The sequence below is a fragment of the Mixophyes fleayi genome, chromosome 3 (genome assembly GCF_038048845.1).
Source record: "Mixophyes fleayi isolate aMixFle1 chromosome 3, aMixFle1.hap1, whole genome shotgun sequence".
Lineage (NCBI taxonomy): Eukaryota > Metazoa > Chordata > Amphibia > Anura > Limnodynastidae > Mixophyes > Mixophyes fleayi.
The window spans coordinates 331,491,857-331,502,945 of record NC_134404.1 but is presented as its reverse complement, the minus strand read 5'-3'; the positions used below and the strand labels follow the sequence as shown (position 1 = coordinate 331,502,945).

The following is an 11,089-nucleotide window of genomic DNA, read 5'->3' as shown; positions in this document are numbered from 1 at the left end:
TGGATGAACCCTTCCAGACTCTAAGTAAAATTCTGGCTCTGATTCTTACAACTTTACTTTTTTAAAAATCAAAAAAGTTGATACTGCCTGTCTCCGTAGTGTACCTAGTTGTCAGAAGACAGTCTCTGGTGCGTGGGGAGAGCGCACCTAGGGAGGGGGGGTGGTAGATACCGTTTGCATGCAACAGTTTTGTTTTTCTTAGAGTATGTCCAGTGTTCTCCCCAGCACCTATTTCCCAGGTGTCCTATTATAATGGAATAAACCATTATAACAGGCACTATGTGAGCACTACAGCCAGCAGTGTGTGTTAGACCACTGACCACCAGTCTGACCAGTCCTGGCAGGTGTGGGCAATAACCTCCAACATTTTTCATTATTATTGCAAAGTATTACAACTGCCCCCACCCGGCTGCTTATTAATGCCATCCGGCTGGCAACACTTTCTGGGGAGAACACTGACGTCTGCTTCATACTTTGCCTAAATACAGCCCAAGCATTGTCTGATGTCTGGATTCTACACCCTGCCTATAACAAGTACAATAATCCTATTACTTCCTTGTGTCCTTTGGTTGCAGTGTAAGCTGCAGAGACCACAGTGAGGGTCCTGATCTAATTGTGATGTCTGTAATTTACAGTAACATGTGCGACATGATTGATCATTGGGTCCAGATTGAGGTGTCTGCGACTCTGTGTCTCGGAGATAAAGTCATCGTTGTAAGAGCTGATTTCTCTTATAGGTGATTTTATTTATGTTACAGGCACGGTAGCTGAGCATGCTGGGAGTTGGGGTAGGTGGATTTCCATGATTGTAGCTCTTGTCAGATTAAGAATAATTAGAACAATGGAAAGGAATTTCCGGGTCTTGACAGACTGGCAAAGAGTCATTCTTCAGAGTTTCTGTTGCGTGCAGACGTGGTCTGAGACGAGAGGGATGATTGATTGACTATTCACCAAGACTGTACTCTGCCATGGTAGAATTGCAGACTGCCACCAAAGTTTTAGCCGTTGTAGACGGGGAAAAAAGGAAAACACTGTACAGATTATGACATGTAGGATGTATAAACATTCACACATCTAACAAGGATGCACTTCTCACAGGTGTGGACGAAACAATGTACAATTCATTCAATCTAATCTAGGTGACAGCAGGATCTTGTATAGAGCCGGGGAAGTTGTGCATCTATTGACGGCAGTAGAAATCTCTTCCAAAAGTTAGGGGCCACCAGTATTTTTTAGGCACACTGGCTGCCTGGCTCCCGACTTCCAAAAAATCAGTGCTGTGAAACTACAAGTACTGTTATAATTTTAAATTTAATTTCTACTAAAGATAGAAATAGCCTTTAATTAGATTATGCCAAGTTAACCCTTTCTCTAACTTCTATGATAACTTTCAATCTGCACATATTCTAAGAAGAAGGAAAAATTATTCGGGGAGACTATTTTAACTGACTGCTGTTCTCTATCAGAGAAGCTCAATATTTCTATCCTAAGTCCTATCTGAACTGGGGAACTATGTAGTTTACTGACCTGTAGTTTCTAGTATTACTCCTTATTTCATGGTTGGCCAAAGCAGGCATCTGCGATGGTCCACCAGCCGTCTGGGGATCTCTATGCTATAACTTATCCTTAGCAAGGTCTCGTAAGTGTAAATATATATTATATTAATACTTGTTTTTACAGCAATAATTATGTTCATCCCAGCATCAATACCCACATAGTATTCCCGCACTAAGTTTCTTTAATGTATTGTTCTGTTACTCTTGAGTCTCGTTGTTAGGAGGACTCTAACCTCAAAAAATGTAGTCTCCCGGTAATTCATGGTTTTCTGTTGACCGTGCTATAATCAAACATTGGGGACTAGATTTACTAAGCTGCGGGTTTGAAAAAGTGAGGATGTTGCCTATAGCAACCAATCCGATTCTAGCTTTCATTTATTTAGTACATTCTACAAAATGACAGCTAGAATCTGATTGGTTGCTATAGGCAACATCCCCACTTTCTCAAACCTGCAGCTTAGTAAATATACCCCTGGGTCTTGTGTCTGTCTCTTCTTTTGCCTACTCTGCCTTTTTCAGTCCATGTGGTCCTGGAGACTACCCCAATCATGTTTGACTCCACCATTGTTCCTAATCCATATCACCAAAAACATTGTACTGTGAGAGGGTTATCACACATTAAGAAGGAGGGCTTTAAAAGGATTATGGGAAAAATACAAAAATATAAAGGCTCGGCAGCATACAAAGGGAGGCGGGGGGGGGGGGGGGTTGTATTTCTTTAGTAAAACCATTATGGATGCTCAGCACAGTCCTGTAACATGAATATTATTATATGTCTAATTTTTGATATTTAGACAAACACAGATGCAAGATTAGCACAGTGGAATAAACATGAGGAGGTAATCTGAAGGGAGAGCTAATATTTCTCAACATTTAACAAATACTTTGGGGTAGATTCAAAGCTTCTATAAAGGAAAAGCACAGGAGTTGCCTATAGCAACCAGTCACATTCTACCTATCGTGTTCTAGAATGCACTAGGTAAATGATAGCTAGAATCTGATTGGTTGCTATGGGCAACAGCTCCATTTTTTTTTTCTTGTGTAGAAGCTTTAGTAAATCTATCCCTTTGTCTCTAGTTTATCAACACTTTACACACCTTGTAGTGAAGCCCACAGTTCATGGCTGATCTACTGCACAAAGCCAGGGTCAGGAATTTGTGACTGTCTAGATGCAACATCCCGTGTATGTATGTGTGTATATATATATATATATATATATATATATATATATATATATATATATATATATATATATATATATATATATATAATGAGAGCGAGAGATATCTATCTATATGTGTGTGTGTATATCTATGTCTATATGTATATCTAATATATATATATATATATATTGATGAATCTACTAGAGTGAGTACATACATCATGTATTTATTGAAATGTCAATAGCCCTTATGGAGAGAATCATAGTCTGAACCGTTTACACTACTCTCTGTGGGCCGTGATGTTAAACTTTCTTTTTTTTCCCTCTCCTAAAGAAAATACTGCAGGTAAACAAGCAATTTAAAAGCAGAAAATAGCTTCTGCCTCTGTCAACACGTTGTTTATTTTCTGCGAGAGATAAAAAGTTCAGTTTTCTGATATTGGTATCCAGATAAATCAGTAAACAAGATTAATACAGTGTGGAAAGGGGTTGTCAGCAGCCCTGGCGGAGGAAATAAGTTGCCTGTACATAGAACACAGTGTAAACCGAATAAAAGTGTCATCTTCTCCATGCGATAATGTGATCATGGACCTCTAACTAAGCATGACATAGGCAACAGTCTGCTGTTCTTCCAGCCACGGTGTAGAAAATGGATTATTGTATTCCTGGGATACCCGCTGGAATAGCATGAAAACTTCATTTTCGGATTAATCTAGGATGTAACTCAGTGGCAGGAGCTACAGGTTCAGCGTGTGGGTTTCAATTCCCAAATATGTAACCGGTCACTAATTTAATTGTAGGCTATGTTTTATGTTTTGGGTTTTGTTGCTGTTTTTAGGGAGAGTGGTGTTATTGTTGGCTGTTTATGCAGTATATTCTCTGCCGATATAGATTGTGTAATTGTTGTTCATTAAAGGACAAATGAAGTTAACAATACAAGTTCCACACTTTGGGGTGAATTCAATTGCCCACGTTACTGCCAAAAGTAACGCGGCCTGTGCACTGTTACCGTTACTACCGTAGTGCAATTACCATATTAACGGTCATGGTGCATTTTAATGAGGAGGGCAATTCTAGAAGCAGTGTAAATATGGCGTATTATATTTTTAAGGAGGGTTCTCCAAATTGTGTGTGTGGGGAGGGGACTTCATGCTGACAGTAGACACAACAGTTTTTATATTAGAGCGGATGATTGGATTAATGTGCGGTTAGATATTTTTACATGTTCCATTACTGCAGACACGTTGCGATCACATTTTTGGGTAAACAATCAGATTAAAAGTGAATCATCTTTTTTCTCTCTATAACGTTGTTAGACTTTTGTGGCATGATTAGGATTTGCACGCTTTCTTGAGATTTAGTCTATTGTCACACACGCAATTTAATTATCTTACAATTTGATTAAAAATGATCGGATCTTAAGACCAGATCTTTAACATGTATGGCCAGTCCCAAGCACTACAGATCGTACCTCTGTATTGGCAGTGTCATTTTTTTTTGCGACATCACATTCATTTCAGCCATCTGTCAATCACCCTTGGCGAGAGCCTTTTTGAGCAGTTTATCGAATGCATTGCTCTTTCAGGGCTCTATTGGAACCAGCCTTACCCATTTTTTCCTGATCACCACAATCAATGCAGACAGCAACCATTGATCCAATCACAACACTCTGGAAATGAACAGTAAGGCTGGGTACACACTACAGATAATTTGCATGTGTACATAACCATCGTCTGAAAAGATGGTGACTCACACACTCCATAGAGATCTATGGACACTGCCGGTCCTGAGTGCTTACACACTGCAGGATTGGAACAACATCGTTCCATCGATGAACGAGATTTTTTGTCCGGTCTAAGAATGAAATGAAACTATACAATGTTCTTTGGAGCGATAATCGTTCACCGTTTGAGCGTACACACTAATGCGATATTGAGCTGAATAGTCATTTATTGTGTGATTGGGCTGATAATCGTCTGAAAACCATGTTGTGTTAAGCCCTACATGCTGTGCCAAGCAAACATATTACACTATGTGGCGTATTCAATTGTTAGCGTTAACGCTAAAAAACGAGCACTCAAAAAATATTAGCGTTAATATGGTAATTACTCGCGGAATTTCAGCTCGCTGCTCCCTGAGCTGCGAGCTGAAATTTCATGAGTAAACTACCGTATTAACGCTTTTCGCGCGCAATATTACCGTATAAACGGTAATATTTTTTGAGCGCTCGTTTTTTAGCGTTAACAATTGAATACGCCCCTATGTCTTGATATGAGATTGTCCAATCATTCCCATTTATACCTGTCCTGCAGTTCCTCCCAGTAAATGGTCACAATCTTGATACATTTATTTTCACTTGTTACCTTTAGTGTTGCTATAGATGTTTTCAGTGGCAAAAACTGAGAGTCTACTAGAACATTGTGGGAGCACCTTCCTTAAGCCAAATGTGTCCATTGTATTTGCTGTTCTTTTGTACTGTATTTGTGGTAACATGCTTGGCAGATGAGTGTCACACGTGTGTGCTGCCTGATATTGCAACATGGCCGGTCCCATAGCGATGAGCATCCCCAATACCCACCTGGTATTGACGGAATCCTTTCAACAGATGACCATGGTCTTAGAGGTCAGTCCTCTGCCAAACACACTAACTCGTCCTTGTGTCATCCGGACTTTTGCTGTTAGAGTGGGGTATACAATTAGGCCACCCACATGTGAAATTCAGAGTCTCTTTATCGGGAATGTTGGAAATTGTGGTCAGAAGATGATCGTCATTGGCATATCCATCTGCACGAACGTGCCCCAACGCACATTGGTATTCATCCAGTTGATAGGCCCAAAAAGCCAAATCTCCGTTCACCTATGTGTGTGTTACACGGACAGGGACCGGTCAGGGTTGATCTGACTGTTATTGGGAACACGTTCGGTTTTTGGACCCCACTGGAATATGAGGCCACTTAACCCCACCCTTAAAGCACCTGCTGTGATCCTATAAATTAATTGAGCACCTTCCAATTCTGTACAATTAATCTATATAGTAAATGATATTGCCACATATCACCAGTTTTAAGGTAGTTCATCATTAACATGAGTTCCCAAAGTTTGGTTATAGTAGACATAGATTCCCTCCAGTAACAAACTCTTATATTAAGGCCAAATGCCAAATCTAAAATGTTAAAGACCTTTTTACATTTATTCTATCGCACTTCTCTGTTTAAAAGTAAATACAATGAATAATAATATATATTTATTTCATTTTTTGGGATAATGCTAATAATGTGATAACTATTTATGGTACGTCCACCCCATCCCAAATTCTCTCTTCTACGTTTCTGATTCTTTGGCTTTACAGACTTCAATAAGCTAAAGATTTAGCTTTATCAGGGTAAATGCTTCTAAACCACATTTAGTTTACTAAGCTGTTTCCCATCCCGTTTAGACAGAGACAAACAGGCATCTCGGTTCCTGTGCAGCTATTTATACACAGCAGGAATTGCTCCAGAAACCACCGAGCTGAACAAATAATGCTGTAGTAATTCTAGAACGATTATGACTACAGCCAAGTTATCAGACAGCTCCTAGGTAATTGTTCCCTCCGATGAGTCATTTTCTGCAATAGGAGAATACTGTTCTTTAGTGTTTTTCCCTACTAAAGCCAACCTATTTAAAGTGCCCCTGTCGCCTGCATACAGCGGAGGAAGCCATTTTGGGAGGTGAACCAGTGACAACGCAGCCTCACTAAGGACAGGTGTCTCGGGGATGTTATCTATTACTAGTGCACCCGTAGCCTTCATTCTCACGTATACTAATTCTGCACACTTTGTGTATGGGGTGGAGCTTCTCTATCTTGTATCACCTGGAATAGGGAATGCAGGGAGATGTGGGGCAAAATACGTTAACTTGTGTTATCACTTATGACTGAATATACCTGTTTAACATTAAAACCATTGCAGGCTTTGAAAGCTTTTTTTCTTTTGACAAGAGATTTTCTTCATGAAAGGTGATTGAACCAAATACACCTTTTCTTCAAATGCTCTCTTATTAGTAATAATAATAATGCCAAGTTAAAGCTGAGGGGAAAGCTGGTGTTATGGAGAGGATGACCTATAAAATGCATTTTTGTTCAGGTTTACTTAATGGTTTATATAAAGTGAGTGGTATAAATAGGGATCACTACAACGAAGATTAGGGTATAAATAGGAATCACTCAATGTATAAATAGGGACATTGTACTGGAGATCATGTAATAAATAGGGAGCACTGTATTGGAGATAAGGGCATCAATAGGTATCACAGTTCTGGAGATCAGGGTATCAATAATGATCACTGCACTGGAGAGCGCTGTATCAATAGGGATTACTGTATTTGAGATCAGGGTATCAATAGGGATCACTGCACTGGAGTTCAGGGTATCGGCAGGGATCATTGTATTGGCTATCCAGGTTAAATAGGGATCACTGTACTTGAGATCTTATTAACAATAGGGATCACTATACTGGAGATCCGGGTATCAATAGGGATCACTATACTGATTGATATGTTTTTCTTTACAGATCAGCAGCCCCGGGGCGAGTAATAACGATAGGCTTGCTCATTTCTCCCAGGATCCCCATCATCATGAGTAAGTATTGGCTTCATTATGTACTCGTTGCACATCTATAGTAATACCAGTTTTATATGTCTAGGTAAACGGTTGTATATCTTTGTACAGCCCCTGCTGGTTAGGTATACCTCCTTGTCTCCACCTGTCCCCTTCCCATCATCAGCATTTATTTATATAGCGCCAGCAGATTCCGTAGCGCTTTACAATTGGGAACAAACAGTAATAAAACCATACTGGGTAATACCGACAGACAGAGGGGTAAGAGGGTCCTGCTCGCAAGCTTACAATCTTCCCAGACCCCTGACCATTACTGGAATACAGCCTGGGTTCCTTAGTGCTCACACCCGAGAGCTGTGAAAAGGGGCAGGAAAGGTGTGTACAAATTGCGGACGGCTGATCTATTCAGGGGCCACGTTCACTGTTTACATACTTGGCGTTAGTTTTAAAGCCCCCAGCAACGCCGATAGTTTTCTCCTTGCTGGAAATGAGTGATCGCAACCTGGTAACCATGGTGACGGCAGCGGGTGCCGTTCCCCTTGTAAGGTTACATGAAAACGTGTGTGCCCAACTAGCAAGGGTTATATGAAGGTATAGATTGCCCATTCTCTATTTCCTGTGCGCTGTCCTCTGCATACTGCTAGCCCACCCGCAGAAACTACATACGTCTCAGCGACAAGAGATACCAATTAGATGCGTTCTTTTAGAGAGTGTATCTAACTAATGGTTAGATGTAGGATTGGGGTTGTCTGTTTTGCACATTTTACCAGAAAATAAAACCATGAACTAATACTTTATAAGTATAAAGTAGTCTAGGCTCACCTGCAAAGCTATTAACCATTATTATCAGTTGGGTAATATAAATGAAAAACAACTTGTTAAACTGCACCACTAATCAGAAAGGGTTAATGCAACCTATCAGTGCTGTCCACAATGTTCCCCTCTATATGCATCGTTAGTCCACGTTATCCGCACTTTATAAAGCATGTTACAAATCATCGCTGTAACCCATCAACAGTTTTCATATTCCGTAAGCAAATATTGTGTCAAGCTTACAATCGTATAAAAGCTATCGATTGGCAAAAGTGGGTCAATTGTGATTAATAAATCTGTTTTGATTCTTTTTTTTTTTTTTTTTTGTTTTATTGCTATATTGTTATCTGTCCTTTGGGACTGCGAATTTTATGCAAAAGGTCAGAGCACTTTACATCCACTACAAATATAGCCAGTTCAGTGGTTAAATGCAGTAGCAATTAATTATGCTGTGCGTTGGAATAAGATACGGTTGACTGGGGGAATAATGTGGATGTCAAACTTGGACTTTCACAAAGCATTTGACTAGGGTTCTGCATCTGAGATTAATGACTAGCATCAATTCTCATGAACTTACAGCTATAACAAAGAGCCTTCTTGGTAACTAGCTTCTACAGAGGAATTGGTAACGTGAAAATGTGCTCTTTTTTTTTAAAGGGAATGCCAGAGGGCTTATGTTCAGCTTTTTTCTTGCACACAAAATACATTTAAAGAAATTAACCCCTTTAGCTGTGAAACTCCCGACAACACCTTTGTAGGTCAAAGCTCTCCTGATAGATTTGTTTTGTATTACCACTAATGTAAGTTAATATCGCCAAACGATTTGCCGTCAGAAATTTAGGGTGTTTTTAGTACGACAACCAATGGGCCCCCTTTCTTTGTATGGCTAATATAATAAATACCCATCTCTCACCTTACGTATACAGAGCTGGTATACATAGGCAACTGTCCCACGTTTCCAGATATAGCCTTGGGTAGAGTTGGACATTTCTCAGCCGGGTAGCCAATGTGGTTAAAGAGTTAGTTCTGGCCTTCACCACCCAAACCTTCCCTGGCTCCGTGTAATTTCTATCCGGCTACTAGATTTTATTGGCTGCATCTAACCTCAATTTGTCGACCCACAGGTCTTATTTTGTAAAGGTGTTTTTCCTCCAGGTGGGTAGGGGTTCTGTTCTTACTGTGACCTCTGCTGTAATGCTGTGTGAGAGCCAAAGGGCCCAAAGCGTAGGTAGAAACGTCATCAGGCTCATGACTTGATAGACATAGCAATCAGGTGCCAGCTGTCCCTTAGCCACATCCCTCCCTCTTATGGCTCTTACATTTGTAGCTCCATCAAATCATGGGCAGGTGGTACTCTGTTGCTGTGCTGACCATTGTTCCTACATTCACACATTACATTGCTGCTCACACTTATGTGTAAAATAATCCTTTGTTCGTGACCTGGATGTGCCCGTTAGTTTCATGTGTCTGTTTGAATGCACAGCCCGGCCCAGGTGCCCCTCTTCTCTAGATGCTCTTAGGCACCAGGCTCGGATGCCTTACTGGCCACGTCTTCATGTCTGCTTTCTGCAGTGTTTTTCATTATTTTCCATTACAATATAGATATAAAGTAGACCACAGTCTTCTGCATTTCATATAATAAAGCCTCTCTTAAATGTGTCTTAAAGTATTAAACAGCCATAATCTGTTCTGTTCTAAGGCTGAAAGTTTTGACTTTATTACAAATCCAATACATGTTACTGATCGAGTCTGTGCTTTTACATGATTGCAAATCCAATATATACTGCTAAGAGGGGACAAGTGCTTCAATCTTTACTAGTTTCAAGCTCTTTTAACATGAGCATTTTTGTTAATCTTGTATTAAAAAAAACATAACTTAAAGGAGAAATATCTCCCAATTATAGGTCATGTGTATTGGTACATTATTTTTCTCTAAACATTCAGTGAATCATACAAGCATAACCTATCCCGCAGAGAGACCTTTAAGTGACTGCGTAATTCCATTTATTAATATAAGTGGGAGCAGGCATCTTAAAGGCCCAGCTGACAAGTTAGGAAGATATCTCTTGTACACCCCACATCATGCTCAGTACGAGAGGACATGAGACAGAGGATGAGTGGACATAGGAGCTAATCCAGTAAGAACGTCCAATACCTTTTCTTCTTGAATGAGGTTTTATATTTTTCCAAATGTAAACTGATTTAAACCGTGCAACCGATCCTCTAGTTTATTGTGAATTTATAGGTAATTGTCCCTTTACTACCCTTCTCTTTAAGTCCTATTTATAACTAGAATCTTAAGGATTTCACACTTGTTTTTTTGAAAAGTACAACACTTTAAAAATGTGTGAGGGGTTTTCTCCTCAACTAATAATCCTTTCTCCTAGTCAATGTGCCTGTTTTCTGCTTTTGCCAGAGTTTGGAAGGATTTGTAGTTGAATGATTGCATGATAGCTGCAGACTGCTTCCCACTGACATAAAATATATTGACAAAATGACCATAAAAGGCTGGAGAAAAACCTTACTACATGTCAGCATCTACCTTGAAACAACATATATCTGCCAGGTTCATGATGGTATAGTAGTGACCACTACATCTGCCATGTTCATGACAGTAAAGCAATGACCACTACATCGGACAGGTTAATGATGGTAGAGCGGTGACCACTACATCGGACAGGTTAATGATGGTAGAGCGGTGACCACTACATCGGACAAGTTCATGATGGTATACTAGTGACCACTACATCTGACGGGTTCACGATGGTAGAGCGATGACCACTATACATCTGCCAGGTTCATAATGGTAGAGCGGTGACCACTACATCTGAGAGGTTCATGATGGTAGAGCGATGACTACTACATTTGCCGGGTTCATGATGGTAGAGCGGTGACCACTACATCTGCCAGGTTCATGATGGTAGAGCGGTGACCACTGCATCTGACGGGGTTCATGATGGT

At 40.1% G+C, this 11,089-nt stretch overlaps 1 protein-coding gene across 1 annotated transcript in view; it reads left to right on the top strand.

Moving 5' to 3' along the window:
- Positions 1 to 11,089, top strand: part of GPATCH2 (G-patch domain containing 2) — a 108,717-nt gene that overhangs the window by 57,727 nt on the left and 39,901 nt on the right. Inside the window, exon 6 of the mRNA XM_075204259.1 lies at positions 7,269 to 7,336. Coding sequence (XP_075060360.1) covers positions 7,269 to 7,336 — 68 coding nt within the window. The remainder of the gene's footprint in view (positions 1 to 7,268; positions 7,337 to 11,089) is intronic.